General features: G+C 37.4%; 2 protein-coding genes and 3 non-coding genes across 7 annotated transcripts in view; 3 read left to right on the forward strand and 2 right to left on the reverse strand.

Moving 5' to 3' along the window:
• Positions 1–15,428, reverse strand: part of LOC124298949 (sodium-independent sulfate anion transporter-like) — a 23,773-nt gene that overhangs the window by 6,283 nt on the left and 2,062 nt on the right. Inside the window, exons 1-2 of one of the 3 annotated variants that reach the window (XM_046751668.1) lie at positions 4,170–4,354; positions 142–549 (exon numbers count right to left, since the gene is read on the reverse strand). In XM_046751668.1, coding sequence (XP_046607624.1) covers positions 142–343 — 202 coding nt within the window. In that variant the 5' untranslated portion in view covers positions 344–549; positions 4,170–4,354. Of the gene's footprint in view, positions 1–141; positions 550–3,708; positions 4,355–15,428 lie in introns of those variants that run through there. The other 2 variants (XM_046751667.1, XM_046751669.1) reach the window with 2 other exon arrangements.
• On the reverse strand, positions 9,110–9,183 carry Trnat-agu (transfer RNA threonine (anticodon AGU)). Its single transcript has one exon. It is a non-coding gene; the product is annotated as a tRNA-Thr (tRNA).
• Positions 13,244–13,325, forward strand: Trnas-gcu (transfer RNA serine (anticodon GCU)). The gene has a single exon. It is a non-coding gene; the product is annotated as a tRNA-Ser (tRNA).
• The window catches only part of LOC124298950 (sodium-independent sulfate anion transporter-like), a 14,722-nt gene continuing 12,610 nt past the window's right edge, over positions 13,317–15,428 (forward strand). The window contains exon 1 of the mRNA XM_046751675.1: positions 13,317–13,324. The gene's annotated coding sequence lies outside the window, so the exon portion shown is untranslated. The remainder of the gene's footprint in view (positions 13,325–15,428) is intronic.
• On the forward strand, positions 14,302–14,374 carry Trnaf-gaa (transfer RNA phenylalanine (anticodon GAA)). Its single transcript has one exon. It is a non-coding gene; the product is annotated as a tRNA-Phe (tRNA).

Consider the following 15,428-nt stretch of genomic DNA (forward strand, 5'->3'; position numbering starts at 1 on the left):
TTGCCTCAAACGAATTTCATGAGGCTGCAATGCGTTACACTGCATAGGGTACAGATTCACGATTTGTGGTCATTTTTATTTACTAATTTTACTTCCAATCCATTCGGTTATTCGATTTATAACTATAAAACTATTAATTACCAGGAGTGCCGAAAGTGATCTTGGAGGCTTCCTGAGGTGCGGGAGCGCTGAGTCTGTCACCGATTTCCGGTTGAGACTGTGTGTGATGATCGTCATCAGCGGTCGATGGGGGATTTGGATTTCCGGCGGGAGTGAAGCCCGTCAGTCTAACTTGCCTCGCGTCCTCGTTTTGATCCTCGTCCGTGACACTGTACTTGGTCATTGCTGAAGAGATGGACGGTTTGTTGAACGTAGTATAGCGTCTGCTTCGGACTAATTTTTAGACCGTGGTTCGGTACCTGGTCGTTTGGCAAGAATTTCCTGCACCGACAAAATTCAGGGGGATTCCATTGTACCGAGATTTGTTTTTCTTGCACTCCGTTTCACCCCCTTAATTACTATTTCCTCGACGAATGATTTGTCAACGATCTGCAAAAAGCAAAAATAAAAGGGGAATCCCTGTAGTAATTGTGTATTTAGCATGAAATCTATTTTCCAACTACATCCATAAATAGACGTACTGCGCAAATTAGTCATTGGAGGGTAATCATCACGTTGACTAATTCGAACTGTACACACACAAATATGTGTATAATATATGTTACGTGTGTATAAAAACCGCAGTTTGCACCCTGCTCAAAACGGCTTAAAACAGCGATCGGTTGGCAAGCTCACAAGTTTCACTTTGAATGCTTGTTTAACGGTAAAATTAATGCTCGTTAATTTATTTAAACGTATATTTTGTGCTAACGGTCTTTGTCGAATAGTAGTTTCGAATTACGCTTAGAGGAGATCGACTCGGTGCGAAATGTCTTCAATAGATTTTGACATTGACATGGGTATTATATTGTGCGTAATACTTTTCTTGCCGGATCGTTTCTAGTTCCTTATACCTGGTATTTACCGTTATCCTTGTATTCAATGGTTAATCATCTTTAAATTGATTTCTCATACCTTAGTCAAATGTCATTAACAAAGTCCCCTGATCACCCTGATGATTAAAACAACGAAAGAAGTTTCTGAGGTCAGGAACGGTGATGTGAACGCCGATCAACCTTTTCCAACATTCAGAGACTGCAATTCCATTTCCTACCGACTCAAAGCTCATAGGCATAACTAACAGACTAGAAATTCCCATTGTCGGTTATCGCATTCGTTTTCGCAGTGTGACTGCCCGTGGGCCGATCCTAATCTCATGTAAATTAATCTCACAACCCTTATCATTGCTTTCTTTCAAAGCGATTGTCTAATTTTCGGTAAACTTATGCCTAAGTTAATTCTAATCTTGATCACATAATTATGAACACAGCAAAACGATTGGTTCGAATTTACTGAATATATCGACAAATTTTCTTCTCATATCGATGAATGAAAAGAAAAGAAATACTAACTGAGTTGAAAATCCAGTGAAACTGCAGGAAAATCATTTATCTCGAATGAAGAAATCATTCGTTTCGCCAGATTTGACATTATGGAATAAAATTTGCACTATTATCAAATCTTGGAATCTTCACATACCGTCGCACGTTTTATTTCCATACCGATGGAATAACTTTTACCATATTATATATTTACTCAATAATTAAACCCTCGGTTTTATTCTACTCAATCGCGTTATTGAGACGCGTATTTGAATCGGTACAAGCGTGGTATTGGCACATAAGACAATTAGCATTAAAACTCGTCTGTGCTGTTGAGAAACGTATTGGTAAAAATTATCAATCGAAAGAAACGACGATGTCTATACATATACATATGTATATACATTTATATTGCCAAAGTTAACAGCGTGCTTATCTCCGTCGTACGATCGCAATTTGCGGATAATTCTGCGGGATTACAAGGCGCAAGGTAATACAGACCGAAATGGCAATCATGACGGTGAACGGTGCTAATTATTATTCTTCGAAACAGAGTACATACAAGTATACAACGACCGTAATTAAGATAAGAGAAGAAAAAAGAACACGCGCAAAGCTCGAGTCCTTCCGATATTCGAACACTACTTACATCAATCTGAAGAAAAATTACCTTTATAGTATTTCGATCTCGAGACGATCCTACGGCTATAATTAAATATCGATATGGGTGAAATAATCCGTGGAATTCAGTCGCCTCTTCGTTCTCGGCTTTCAGTGTTGGTGAAAAAGTTCTACGAACAACAAGCTCGGAGATATTCAGAGTTTCGTCTTACCGCGTCACAATCACAATTAGTTATACACACGTTCGCGTGAATACATGTAGTAAAACAATTCGTATATAATATTCGCGATGCGATATAATGTAACGTTTACACACGGTTGAATAAAAAAAATATAAAAATGTTCCAGCGGATAGACGAAAATTTTTGAATTTAATTAAACATTTTTCAGTGTACCGCCGAGTGAAGAAGAGGGAAGAAAAAAAAAAAAAAAAAAATGGCAGCGATTATAAATTGAATGTTAAAATTACAGAAATTGGCGTCACATTTATCAACAGAAACATAAAGTGGACCTGATGAAACATGACTAATTACGTTTAGTTAATTAAAGTTCTCCAACATTGCGTATAATATTAATCTCGACAACGTTCGGCAACGGCTCTTGAAATAAAGGCGATATTACAGTTGAAATAACTCGAATCAATCGAGGCGTAAAGTTGTATAAGGTAAAGGAATAAATAATAAATATCCTCGCCTATCTCTCTCTAACGAGGCGCGAATCGGATTCAGGTTGGAAAACGAGCCGCGAGTTTGTCGAATAGCCGACGGAATAGAAGATGCAGATTTGCACGTGCGGCATGTGCTTCGAAAGTTTCCCCGAGTCAGTAAGTCAGTCAGGCCAACATTCTACGTATATGGTAAATACGTAGGTATGTACATATTTCTAAACGACGCCCGTGCTTTCTCTATAGGATAGAATTAAACGGGTGAAATTACGGCTACGCTTCGTATTTCAGTTTTTCACACTCTATTAAAATAAAAAAATTCACTCGATTCCGAGTTTCTCAACGCTGAAAATCTTTCGTGTTTCAAGTTCGTCCGGTAGTTATAATCTCGTTGTGGATTCCGTCGCACCCGACGTTTCTAGAACTTTTATCTATACGTCTATCGTCCGGAGAAAACATCCCGAGCTCGAATTCCTGCGGGCAAGACGATCCCTCTGCTGACGTCACGACAGCCTTCCTATTAAAGGTTCGTCGTAAATAGTTAGGAAACGAAAATTTTCATTTCTAAGAATCAGATATTTGAGCCGAACCCTGCGGGTGTTTTCATCCTAAATTTTCGAACCGCTGTCCGCAGGTACCATTATTGCTGTGGGAAAGAGTGTTCGTTTCGATTTTAACGTTTTAAACGCTGCTGTTTCAAACTACAAACGCATTCCCATGCCAGTGATTAATTCGCTTACAAAACCGTCGCTGAAGCAGATACAGCCGATCGGTTTGTTTGATCGATCTTCGATCGGTGCCACGTGTCGATCGGCACAGCTGTAAATCGACTCGCTGTAATAATTTTTAAAACGATATCTGCACTGCGCAGACGAGATCTTAGCGATCGATTTGATGCAATTTTGTTTTTTTTTTTTCAATTTAACGCAATTTAATACATACCTGATTATATCCGAAGATTATTCCCGCATCGATTATTCGCTAAATTTTATTTACATTATAGTGTTACCATGCACGCCTTAATAACTTTACACTGCACACCAGATTCGATTTGTTGTTAGTTACGATCGGGTATGTGATAAGATTTGTTCCGTATCTGTTAGGAAGAGGCACACAAACCTTATTCTTTAAACACCCCAAAAACGTAATACGACGTCACTGTGTTATTCACATTAACATGTGATATTTATGCAGGTATATTTTAGATATCGATTAGGGTTTGTATAATTATCCGATATGTTTGAGCGGAAATAAAAATTGGGGGGGGAGGGAAAAAAAAATAACACCGTAGCTTAAGTGTACGGTAGAATTTAATTAAACACCGTTACATCTCTGCAGCGCACTTGATCAAACAATCGGTTGTTATACAAAAATTAATATTTATAATTCACGTATCGTTATACCTTATATAGTCGAGATTCAAAATTATTCCCCACACTGTTACACGGATTTAAGGAGATGATTGTATTTTTTCAAAGATATAATTATCGATCGAATTCGTTGCTTCGAAATCGGATTTCCAGCCGGAGTCCAACGCTAATATACCGCTGTTACAGACCGAATCGAGGCGCCGACTGCAACTGAGAACTGGCAGGGGTGACAGGTGAAAATTTACCTGTCACTAAACCCAATCCAACGATCCAACGATCCAACGCGCATGCGCGTTACTCTCAATACACAGCCACGTGCTCGTCGTCGCGATACCTACGACGACTAAGACCAGCGGTCTGATAGACTTGTCGTTAATTGTCCACGTATTCCGTAATCATTAATTATTATTGTAAATTTACTGTACAAAAGTCCGTAGTCAAATTTAAAAAACCGGTGTGGCTACACTGAGAAAAATTTAGTAAAACGGGTATCGTTAAAAAAACTGTTTGAATATTGTTGGAATTACGAAAAACGAGGCACGCCTAACCATTTTGCGCCATTGTCGATCCTTTTTTGGTTATTGCAACGCGAAATCAGTTTCTGAGGTTTACTCTACGTTTTTAGTTAAACAAGGCTTTAACGTCAATTTATCGTTGCACGAGCGTTAAATTTTCGCAACAGTTGAAAGAAATATAGCAACAGCGATCGTAATGAGAAAGAATAGCAACGGATACTAGACTTTCCGGTAACAGCTAGAAAACTAATTTTCATTTTCTACCTACAATTATATTCTTTGATCGTGGTAAAAAATGAAAATAGTTAAGGACCGAGCGGTAACCGGAACTAAAAAATTCTCTCAGTCTACGTAAATTATTATGTATTTACATTAAACTTTATTAAAATTTATAATGTAAAACAGAATAAAGCAATTTGAATTTACTAAATTGTGTAGTAAATTTACTGTACTTATAAATTGAATGTAGAGCTAACTTTTGATTTACGAATGAAACTTTCGATACAGTGTGGGAAGTTTCGTAGAGAAATTTTTAACATTGTAAGGAAAAGCTGCCGAGCAATAGAAAAATAACTACCTATAATAAACAGTGGGTACGAATCGAAAGCTAGGAAAGTAGGAAAACCCGTTTAAGTAATTTTCACCGGTGTTATTTTCCCGATTATGGGGAACACGAATGAAACAACATAGGTATATCACCGTGAAGTAGAGATGGATTTGAGCAAATTTGTACAACACGAGGTGAGATTCGTGTGATCTGAACATTAAGATTTTGCCTCTCGAATGTTCGAACAATTGATTAGACTCTGTTGTTTCAGTGCAAAAATGAGCCCAACAAATATCAGAATCCGATTCTTACGTCCATTTGTATTACATTATAGTAGATATGATAATGTTGTTTCATTCGCCTAGAAAATCATGAGCGCAATTAGCATTGCTGGAGATTTTTTTTTTTTTTACAACGTTTTTTTTCCCTTCTCCTACAACTTCTGATTCGGACTGTGGGGACCATTCATCCTTGAAGAATGTCCAGTTCTAGTCTGTCGCACTTTATACGTTGTGGTTTCATGATCGCCTATATATAATAACAATAAAGCGTTAAATTCATTTCTCATCGTTCTCTTCTTCTCAATTTTATTTCGCCCCAGGCGCTCACACATAATTATCGCGTATTCAATTAATCATCTCGGATGATATTCGGTTAGTTCTATCGCGTGTTTGATAAACTGGTTTTAAATTCTCCTATTTTTGATACCAGTCTACTGTTACGAATAAACACACGCTGTACATAAACTTTTTTTACTTTTCATTTACTAACCAAGGCATGTGTATTACATACATATTTACACAATGTTTGCAGAGAATCCGCACGAGGATTTGTGCAAACTTTTATATACAGCTATACTTCCGCAATATATGTATTATACGTATATAATACTTGCGGACCGTTGATCAAAAAGTGATTATACCTGTAACAGGTACACGGTTTGCATCGGAGATAAAACGAAATATCGAGCCTCTGCGTGTATTCGTATTTATATTTTTTATTCTCCCTATTCTTTTATCGCCCCCTGGATCTCTCAAGGAACTTCCCGTGGAAGTTGAATTATTATTTTTATTATTAGACAACGTTAATCGGCCGCAGAAGCGGTTGTATTACATAATAATTTATTCTTTATGTACCTGCAGTATATCCGTATACATACACAAACACACACACACACACCTGATTTGTCGAGATTAAATCCGGAGAGCATTGATGGGAATGTGTATGCATAAATAGCCATTTCCGGTTACCGACATTATTTACATACGTAGACATGTATGCGGTATACCTGTTGCATGGTTGCTTGTGATGCATTTGTGCAGACCATTAAGAACCGTATAACAGGGTTGGAATAGTATGTATATATATATATATATTATGTATATATATAGATACATGTGTATCTCCATCAGGGTGGTTCATTTTTTAATTTTTTTGAGGTTCCATTCGCAAAATTTGCGACAAATACTGAGGAAAAGTAATTGTCGTAAAACCTGGGGGAGGTAGGAAAATATTTAAAAGTCGCTTCCAATTATTGTATTAATTTTTATTTATTTTTATGTCTACACGTCATGTTAGTTCATTTCATTCGTATCGTGATCCAGTTAATCATTGTTCAAAAACAATCAGTACCGAAAACGAAATAGGGACATTAAAGTTGATGCGATAATCCTGTTTCGGTGAAAAAAAACTGTTATCCAAATTTCTCCGAGACGATTAATCTTTCGGATAAAAGACGAGGACGGCCAACTGCGGAATTGTTAGGAACCAGTTTGCCGTTGATTGGTGAACGATTAATTGGACCACGATACAAAAGAAAAAAAAAAAAAACATAAATAAACTAATATATATGCATATATATAAGTCCGTAAGGTATACACATAAAAATAAATAAAAAATATTACAATAATTGGTAGCGACCTCTAAATATTTTTCCACCTCCTCCAGGTTTTACGACAATTTCTTTTTTACCGTATTTTGTTACAAATTATTCTACTGGCCCAGATTAAAAAAAAGTCAAAAAGTGAACGACCCTAACATATATGTATGAGAAAGAAAGTTGAACGGTGATAAATAATACCTACCGAGATGGGATTTTTCTTCACATCCTTTAACACGTGAATTTCTTTTACAACGCAAAGTAAAGAACTATGTCGTATATTTTTGCTGTCGTCGTTGGAGGAAATGCACCCGGCTTACCTACTACGAACCAATTAAGAATGACCGGCCGCCATGCGCCGGCACTCTCAGGAATTGCGTTGAATTCGCCAAGGTTGTAACGCGATCCACGGTCATGCAACTACAATATCAGCTGGAATAGGTTATATACCTGTACGTGTATGCATCGCATGCATCACCATGCGTGTAAGTATGTTCACATACCGAGTCTCAGGCTCATCTCGTAGGTACTATCCCAGCTAATTATCAGCTTGTGAAATGTGACAGGGTGCAATAATCAATTGAAATTGATTTGAAACGGGTCTGCGTGTATAAGTATAATCATGTACAGGGTATGGAATGATCTGCTGATGTAGATAAACAACAATTTTCGTCTCTATACAGCTATTACATACACGTAGGTACACGTGATATAACATGTCGCGTCGTTTCGACGGCCGATGTTACAGGGCATAAATATGTAATCCAGTCGCACCGAGAGAAATTTTTAGTTCCGGTTACCGCTCGGTCCTTAAATATTTTCATTTTTTACCACAATCGAAAAATATAGTTCGAGGTAGAAAATGAAAATTAGTTTTCTAGCCGTTACCGGAAACTCTAGTATCCGTTGCTATTCTTTATCATTACGATCGATTTTGCTATATTTTCTTGCAACTGTGGCGAAAATTTAATGCTCGTGCGACGATAAATTGACGTTAAAGCCTTGTTTAACTAAAAAAGTAGAGTAAACCTCAGAAACTGATTTTGCGTTGAAATAACCAGAAAAGGATCGACAGTAGCGTAAAATGGTTAGGCGTACCTCGTTTTTCGTAATTCCAACAATATTCCAACAGTTTTTTTTAACGATACCTGTTTTACTGAATTTTTCTAGTTACTGTGACAAATGAAATTTTTCTCAGTGCGGAATGTAGATTTGAAATGTCGATTTTTTGATACCATTATTCACTTTTTTTAAACGTTGTGAGGGGGGTTCGTATCGGTAGTCTAAAACTAAAGCTTTGACAGCCATCTTGAAATTAATGAGAGTTAATTTTTCTCAGATAACCCGGCAATTTTCAATTTTTTACTAAAAATAACCGAACTTGTGCAGGATATCTAATTCTGTATAACTTTGGTAATGACAATGTTTTGTCTTCGACTTGATATTTACTGACTTAAACTATAAATTCAAAATGGCGGACGAAGCTATTGCCGAATCTGGTCGAAATTCTAGATTTTTACTGATAACCCCCCCCCCCCCCCCCCCAAATGAAATTAAAAAAAGGACAATCGTCGTATCGTAAAATTGAAATTTCAGATGCTTTTTCTGTACAGTAATATTCATTAACACCTTAACCTTCCGACTAACTTGTTTTCGGTCCGAAACAAAATGCAAGTTCGATTCTATACGTATTTTGTGACAATGACTGTCGATGCACGGCTGACGTGAGAGAATGGGAGTCATCGTCACATAATTTGTATAGAATCGAACTCGCATTTTGTTTCGAGTCGAAAACAAGTTAGCCGGATGGTTAAGGCGTTGATGAATATTACTGTACAAATCGACTGGGTTTGAATTCATTCGTCATATCGATCTGAAACAATTGATATACACATCTTTTGTATCATTCTGATATTTTTCGAAGCGTGTGTACAAATTGATGGATGAAAATTTTAATCGACAAAATGTTGAACATACGTACGGTAGAAAAAAAAAAAAAACAATCGCGGATTGAAAAAATAATCGAACCACGAGGCCCCGGGGGGATTCGAACCCCCGATCTCCTGTTTACTAGACAGGCGCTTTAACCAACTAAGCCACGGCGCCTTCTTGGTTTGGGAAACATTCTGAATTATTTTGAAATCGTTTTCATTGCCGTCGCATCGTCTTCGTCATCAATTAATTGTAAGACTACGGTATCGAAATAAAGATTAATTATCGGGATGAATCGGAATCGCCGATCATTCCAGATGTTATCATCATTCCCTTGACGTTCATATTATACATTATCTACATACAAATCAAACAATCCCGATATCGCGATGATACGATCAGGGTTTGAATTATTATTATTAATATTATTATTATTATGATTATTGTTATACGTGCTGAGAAATTGCTTATTACATCCCTGACGTACGGAAATTTGCTAACAATAATTTGACGGAAAAAGAAACGTCTTTGTAAAGAATTATTAGCATGAGTAAAATGAGTCTTTATACACGGAAAAAAAAATTCTGTTCGGCGAGCTGTATTCTACAGCTCCAGTAACTATACGCACTCTACGGTCTATCTTGTAGTTACAGCAACTATATATGAGTCAGTGATAGTGATAGCTGCAAGTTGTTCAGCTCTCACAGCTGAATGGTTTTGCTCTAAGAGCTGTAAGTTGCGCTGTGCTCTGGTGCGTTGACATATTTCATAACCTTCAAATTTCATGAGTATGATTTAAATACAGTTGATAGAGAATTGTTTAAATAGTCCATTCAAATATGTAAATGACACCGAATAAATAATGATAATAATGATGAAAAATAATACTAATAGCAATATAATTGTACTATTTAATAATAAGCGCTGTGAGCGGAGCCGAAAAATTCTGGTCTAGCTCTTCGAACGAAGCTGTTTAGCTGAGAGAGCTGAACAACGTACAGCTATGACAGCTGACTAACAGTCAGTTATACGAACCATGCAGTGCTCTTCCAATAACAGAACGTTTAGTTCGACGAACTGTTTACAAGTAACTATCTAATATTTAGTTCCACGAGCTGAATTTTTTTTTCCGTGTACGATCCACGCGTTATTTCAAATTCCATCGCGTTTACTGATTGCGGATAGGTACGGAAAAAAAATGTTGTGTTTTATTTGAAATAGAAAATTACAAAAAAAGCATTCATACTTGTTACACATGTTATAAACGTGCGTATTTTGTCTACCACTTAATATAATAAAATACAAATGTCTTATGTAATCCTGCGGTTACAGCATAAAACGCACGTGTATTTGCAATTTCTCATTCTTTATGTAATAACTGCCGGAAATCTTTCAGTCTTTTTTATGTATTCTGTACGTACGCGATAGGAGATGCATATTCATGCGAATAGGTAGATAATGTACCATTACAGTACTAAGCACGAGACACCTTTCAACGTTTATATTTATTTGTAAGTTGGCATTGAATATTCACGAAATTTCTATGGTACACTCACGTCTTATGTAACGAGAATATTTTTTTGCACACGAGCATCGACGGACATACGTGTATACGTAATTCTTTTGTACAGCGAAAATTGTACGTCATATATTTTCGAACACTATCGGTGAATGTAAAAGAGAAAAGTAGGTACATCATTTACCGTGAAAGAATATTTATGCGACGGACATATCCATGCCTGCCGGAGTTTTATTTGTTAGAAAAAGTCACGAAGAAAGAAAAAATAATAAACGAGAACAGCACGGTATTTACAGTTTGTTTACAATCGTAACATACCTTCGTTATTTAAGATTCAGAAATACCGTACTAGCATTTGTTATACGCTGTGTTCAAACTGTACAATTAATGCGTATTGAAAAAGTATTGTATACGTCGAAGCATTCGGTTATTTATATTATTTATATACGAATACAAAGACCTCCTATAATACTTGTAAATAATGTTTATACAGACATTATACAGCTGACGATGAGAAAACAAAGGCATATGGCTATATAAAAATAAACGCAACGCTTGATCGCAAGACACCTTAGAATTATACGCTCTACAATGAATTGTATAACGGAATGCGAATATGTGAAATATGTATTATGATGTATGTTGCATTAGTCTTTTAAAAATTGTGGATTCAGCAGCGTTTCTGCAATTCTTTGTACGCACATTATACCCATAAACCATTATACTCGTATGATATCGTTATTCAATCGAAACATGGGGAAAAGCGAAGAGCTTGCAAGATAATGTGTGTGCACATAATACGCTGGAATGCGCGAATTACGTACATTGCAGCGCCTTAATCATCCTTGTGAACCGGTTCACGAGCTATATTATAAACATGTAGGTATAACATTAAACATACCGACGTATATTCGCGTGCTTGTGAAAGTTTGAATACATAAGCCGGACTCTTTAATCCACAAGTGAAAGAATGACGCAATATAGAAGAGAGAATTATACAAGCGGTGTGTTTGCCTTACACCCGCGATTACCAATTCTATCGTATCGTGTTATTATCATCGTTATGCCTATAGACTAATGTTCTATACTGTCGCTGATAACTGTTTATTTACCGCATTGTTCGTCGTTTACCTCGTTAGCGATTCTGTCGCTGATCAATCGCAGCAGCTTGATTTATACGAGTATAAAATGTGGCGGGAAAAATTTCAAACTAAAGAAACGAGCGAGCATCGCAGAAAAAAACACGGCATACGCGGATGGTATTTCAGGCCGATGAGTTCGCAGCGCGACTGCAGAGGGGATTGAATCAAGTTCAAGACCACGAGGACAGGAAGTATGTACGTAAATATTTACGTATGTAAATATGATATATCATGCCTTACATAGACGGTCTAGATACAGGGTGGCCATACATCTGGTAAGCCTGAAAAAGCTGGAATTGTCTAGGGATTTTTAATTTAGTCATGGAAAAAATTTTAAAACACCAGTTTTCTATCATGGGAATTTGAAATGATTTTTTGAGGTAACGAGTTTACTTTTCTTTCGTCGAGGAAACAAATTTGGCTTAAACTGACGTTCTTGTATGTAATATTTTTCTTCAATTCGAATTGAATTTGAACCGAATACGGAGTTAACAAGCTGAACGATTTAGGTTTTAGTAACTTTACTAGAACTGGGAAAATTTCTGGAGAAAACTAGGTTTCAGGTCCTGGAAAACCTGAAAGTGTAAGAGAATGAGTTATTTGGTGTTTTTTTTTTTGTTTCTATCACGTCAATATTTCGAAATATTTCGATCGAAAAACGGTATTATCGATGAAAATTTTGACGAAATAAAGTTGTTCGTTGAACTGTTTCTCGGTGAAACTTTGCAACCCTGTCTAATACAACATCACACCGATACTATACAGAGTGTTGAGCTGAAATGCACATCTAATTACGGTTTTGTATATAGCGGTATATTCCGTATTCATTTATATACACGTTGTACAAGCCTTGCGGTGCAGCATAGATAATTGCTACCTAATTGATTACCTGCGTCCATCGTCGATGTAACGGTTAAACGCGATGATTTGGAACTGGCTTGTTACGTTGACGGATGCTCAAGTCTCGTATAAAATAGATGCAGGAACCTGTATTATAACCGTTTCAGCGATTACGTATAGACATTGCTGGGTAATATTTGAAACGGTTTTGTTTAAAATGAGCATTTAAAATGCAAATGTCACTTTGCATTTAAAATTTAAAAATTTTTCAAAGTAACTATTTACATTTACCGATTTTAATTACGTTTTTGTAGGCATTTTACATTTTTCATTTGAAATGAAAAATTTATCCAAGTATTTTTTACCCAGCAATGTACGTAGGTATGCAGTGCCAATTTCTGATTGTTATGCGCACATGCAGGGAGTCGGTTTTCTATTTTCCATAATTCAGCGAAAGATTAATTTCGACAAGAACAGCAAGTAATCGAAGCTGTGTAACAGATGCTGCGCCGACGTCGTCGTTGGCATGCGATCCTATTATGCGGAAGAATTTCAGTTGTTGTTAGTCAGCGAGACGGAACTGATAGCGCACAATGCGATGCAGTAATTTTCTCGTTGCGCAAGTTCGAGGCCGTTACCTTGTTCACGTGTCGCGTTCAAATTTCAAACGAAACAACGAAACATCGTCGTCGGTCACCCATCAGATAATTTGGCAAAGATGTATGTATCATCGGACGAGGTGGCCGAGTGGTTAAGGCGTTGGACTGCTAATCCAATGTGCTCTGCACGCGTGGGTTCGAATCCCATCCTCGTCGTACGTTTTTTTTTTCACTTATTTTCTTCAGTTCGTCTATTAATGCTCTGAAGTCGCATACCGCGAAGTTGCGGTTTATCCCAGTTTTTTTAAAACAGTTTACAATCAAATTTCATTCCAAGCGAGAAGGATCTCTCGCGCATTGTTTCTCCTCGGTGTTATTCGACTGTTCATTTTTCGTCATCGTAAGCATTTCTTGTAATCGCTCGTACGTGCCTAATCTCCGTGTAATATACTACATACCTGTAAGCACATATTTTCAGCTGCGTGCCGTACGATTTGCCGTGTTGCAAGAGATTCCTTACATTCTCTCGTCAATGCTTTCGTTCGGTTCTCATTCTTTGCTTATAACACACAAATTACTCGACAATGAATTCGTGCTGTTTTCTATCAACGATTTCTCGGATCAGGTATCTCATGATTACAAAGTCGAGACACGGGTACTCAAACGACGTGAGGTGTCGGTAATCACGGAGTTGAGAACCACTGATCGTGAAACAGTTGAACCGCTTACGCATTCGTAATTATAATACAAGATGCTCATCGCTGAGCTTTTGCGCCTTGCGATTAGCAACCTAAATTACTTGGAAACAATCCGATTGCCGATTACGCCGAGAATCAGGCGTCGCATCACTCGTTTCATCGCTGTGTATTTCCGATAAATAACCCTTATTTCGACTCATATTAATTCAACTTATTATCAATGCGAGTACAAAGCGTATCCGTGAAACGCAGTGTTTACCGTATCGTGATACCTGATTGAAGTCATTGCTCATTTCGCTCAGTTACGCATCATCATCATCGACTTCCGCGATTATTTACAGTAACCAAGTCCAATACAAAACATAATAATCATACATTATTGAAAGTGCAACTTTTATCAAAGCTCGACGGTTTTATTGCGATTTAAATTAATCGAGTTACGCAATTCCGGGATGCAAGATTTTCCAGCAATTTGACCAGATCTCTCCTTATCCGCCGAAATAGCTCAGTTGGGAGAGCGTTAGACTGAAGATCTAAATGTCCCCGGTTCAATCCCGGGTTTCGGCAGTCTTTTTGACTGAGTATTTTTTCAACGGTTTTTTTCTTCTCATCGACGTTTTTGTTCTACTCGGCGGGTAGCGGGTTTGAAAGTTGTTTGAAATGGAGCTCGGTCCAACTTCCATAACAATGTCATGTTCGCGCAGGATTACACAGATTTTCTTGCCCCAAGGATATTGCAGTTGCTCATGCAGTTTTGACATGCTTCGATAACGTGTCGCAGTATCGTTCCAGTTTAACGCGACTCATGTATAACACAGTCATCTGTTGAGAATATCCGTGCGTGTCACGCGACTTTCTAATAAAATGTAACACCGTTGTACATATGCTACACTACTTACAGGTTACGTTCGCGAATTGTTTCGCGGGGTAAACGTGAGTAAATGGAAAATGTAACAGTGAGTGTACTCCACGCGGTATTTCATATGTATTCGTATAATTGTAATTCGTATCACACGGTAATTTGGTAATACATTGGGCCTGGATGGGTTACATAATCGTTGCCTAAACTCGGCTGCGGAGCTGCAAACTTCTGTATACATAGCATATACGGCTGTTAATCGACATTGCGATATACACGTATACATACCTATACGTAAGCTAACCAACGAAGCGTTGCGAATTGAGAATTCTGTACAGCTACATATATATGTATACCTATTATTTCGCGTTAATTCAACCGTTGAGCATCGCGTAATACCTTGCGATTAAACGGATTACGATCGAGTCACCTTTGCGGAGACTTCGGTCAGATCAACTTATGATTTATTGCCGATGACTTTACAACGTGCACAATGGGTATAAATGTCCGATGATATCGATTAAACGAAATTTTCGCTGCATCCAAACGGAAATGCTACAATTCTTCCTCAAATTTAATCAATTTCGAGTTCCCTCGATCCGCCATTTTGAATTCCTGGATTATCTAAAACCCCCGAATAAGGTATCGTTCGTGAAAATTCGAATTTGAACTTTCGCTGCAGCGATCTATGACTGCACCGTCGGTAATGAAGATCCGCGCATCCACGCGTGGGTTGATTAATCACTCTGCATATCAGTTCAT

The sequence above is a fragment of the Neodiprion virginianus genome, chromosome 2, assembly GCF_021901495.1.
Source record: "Neodiprion virginianus isolate iyNeoVirg1 chromosome 2, iyNeoVirg1.1, whole genome shotgun sequence".
Classification (NCBI taxonomy): domain Eukaryota; kingdom Metazoa; phylum Arthropoda; class Insecta; order Hymenoptera; family Diprionidae; genus Neodiprion; species Neodiprion virginianus.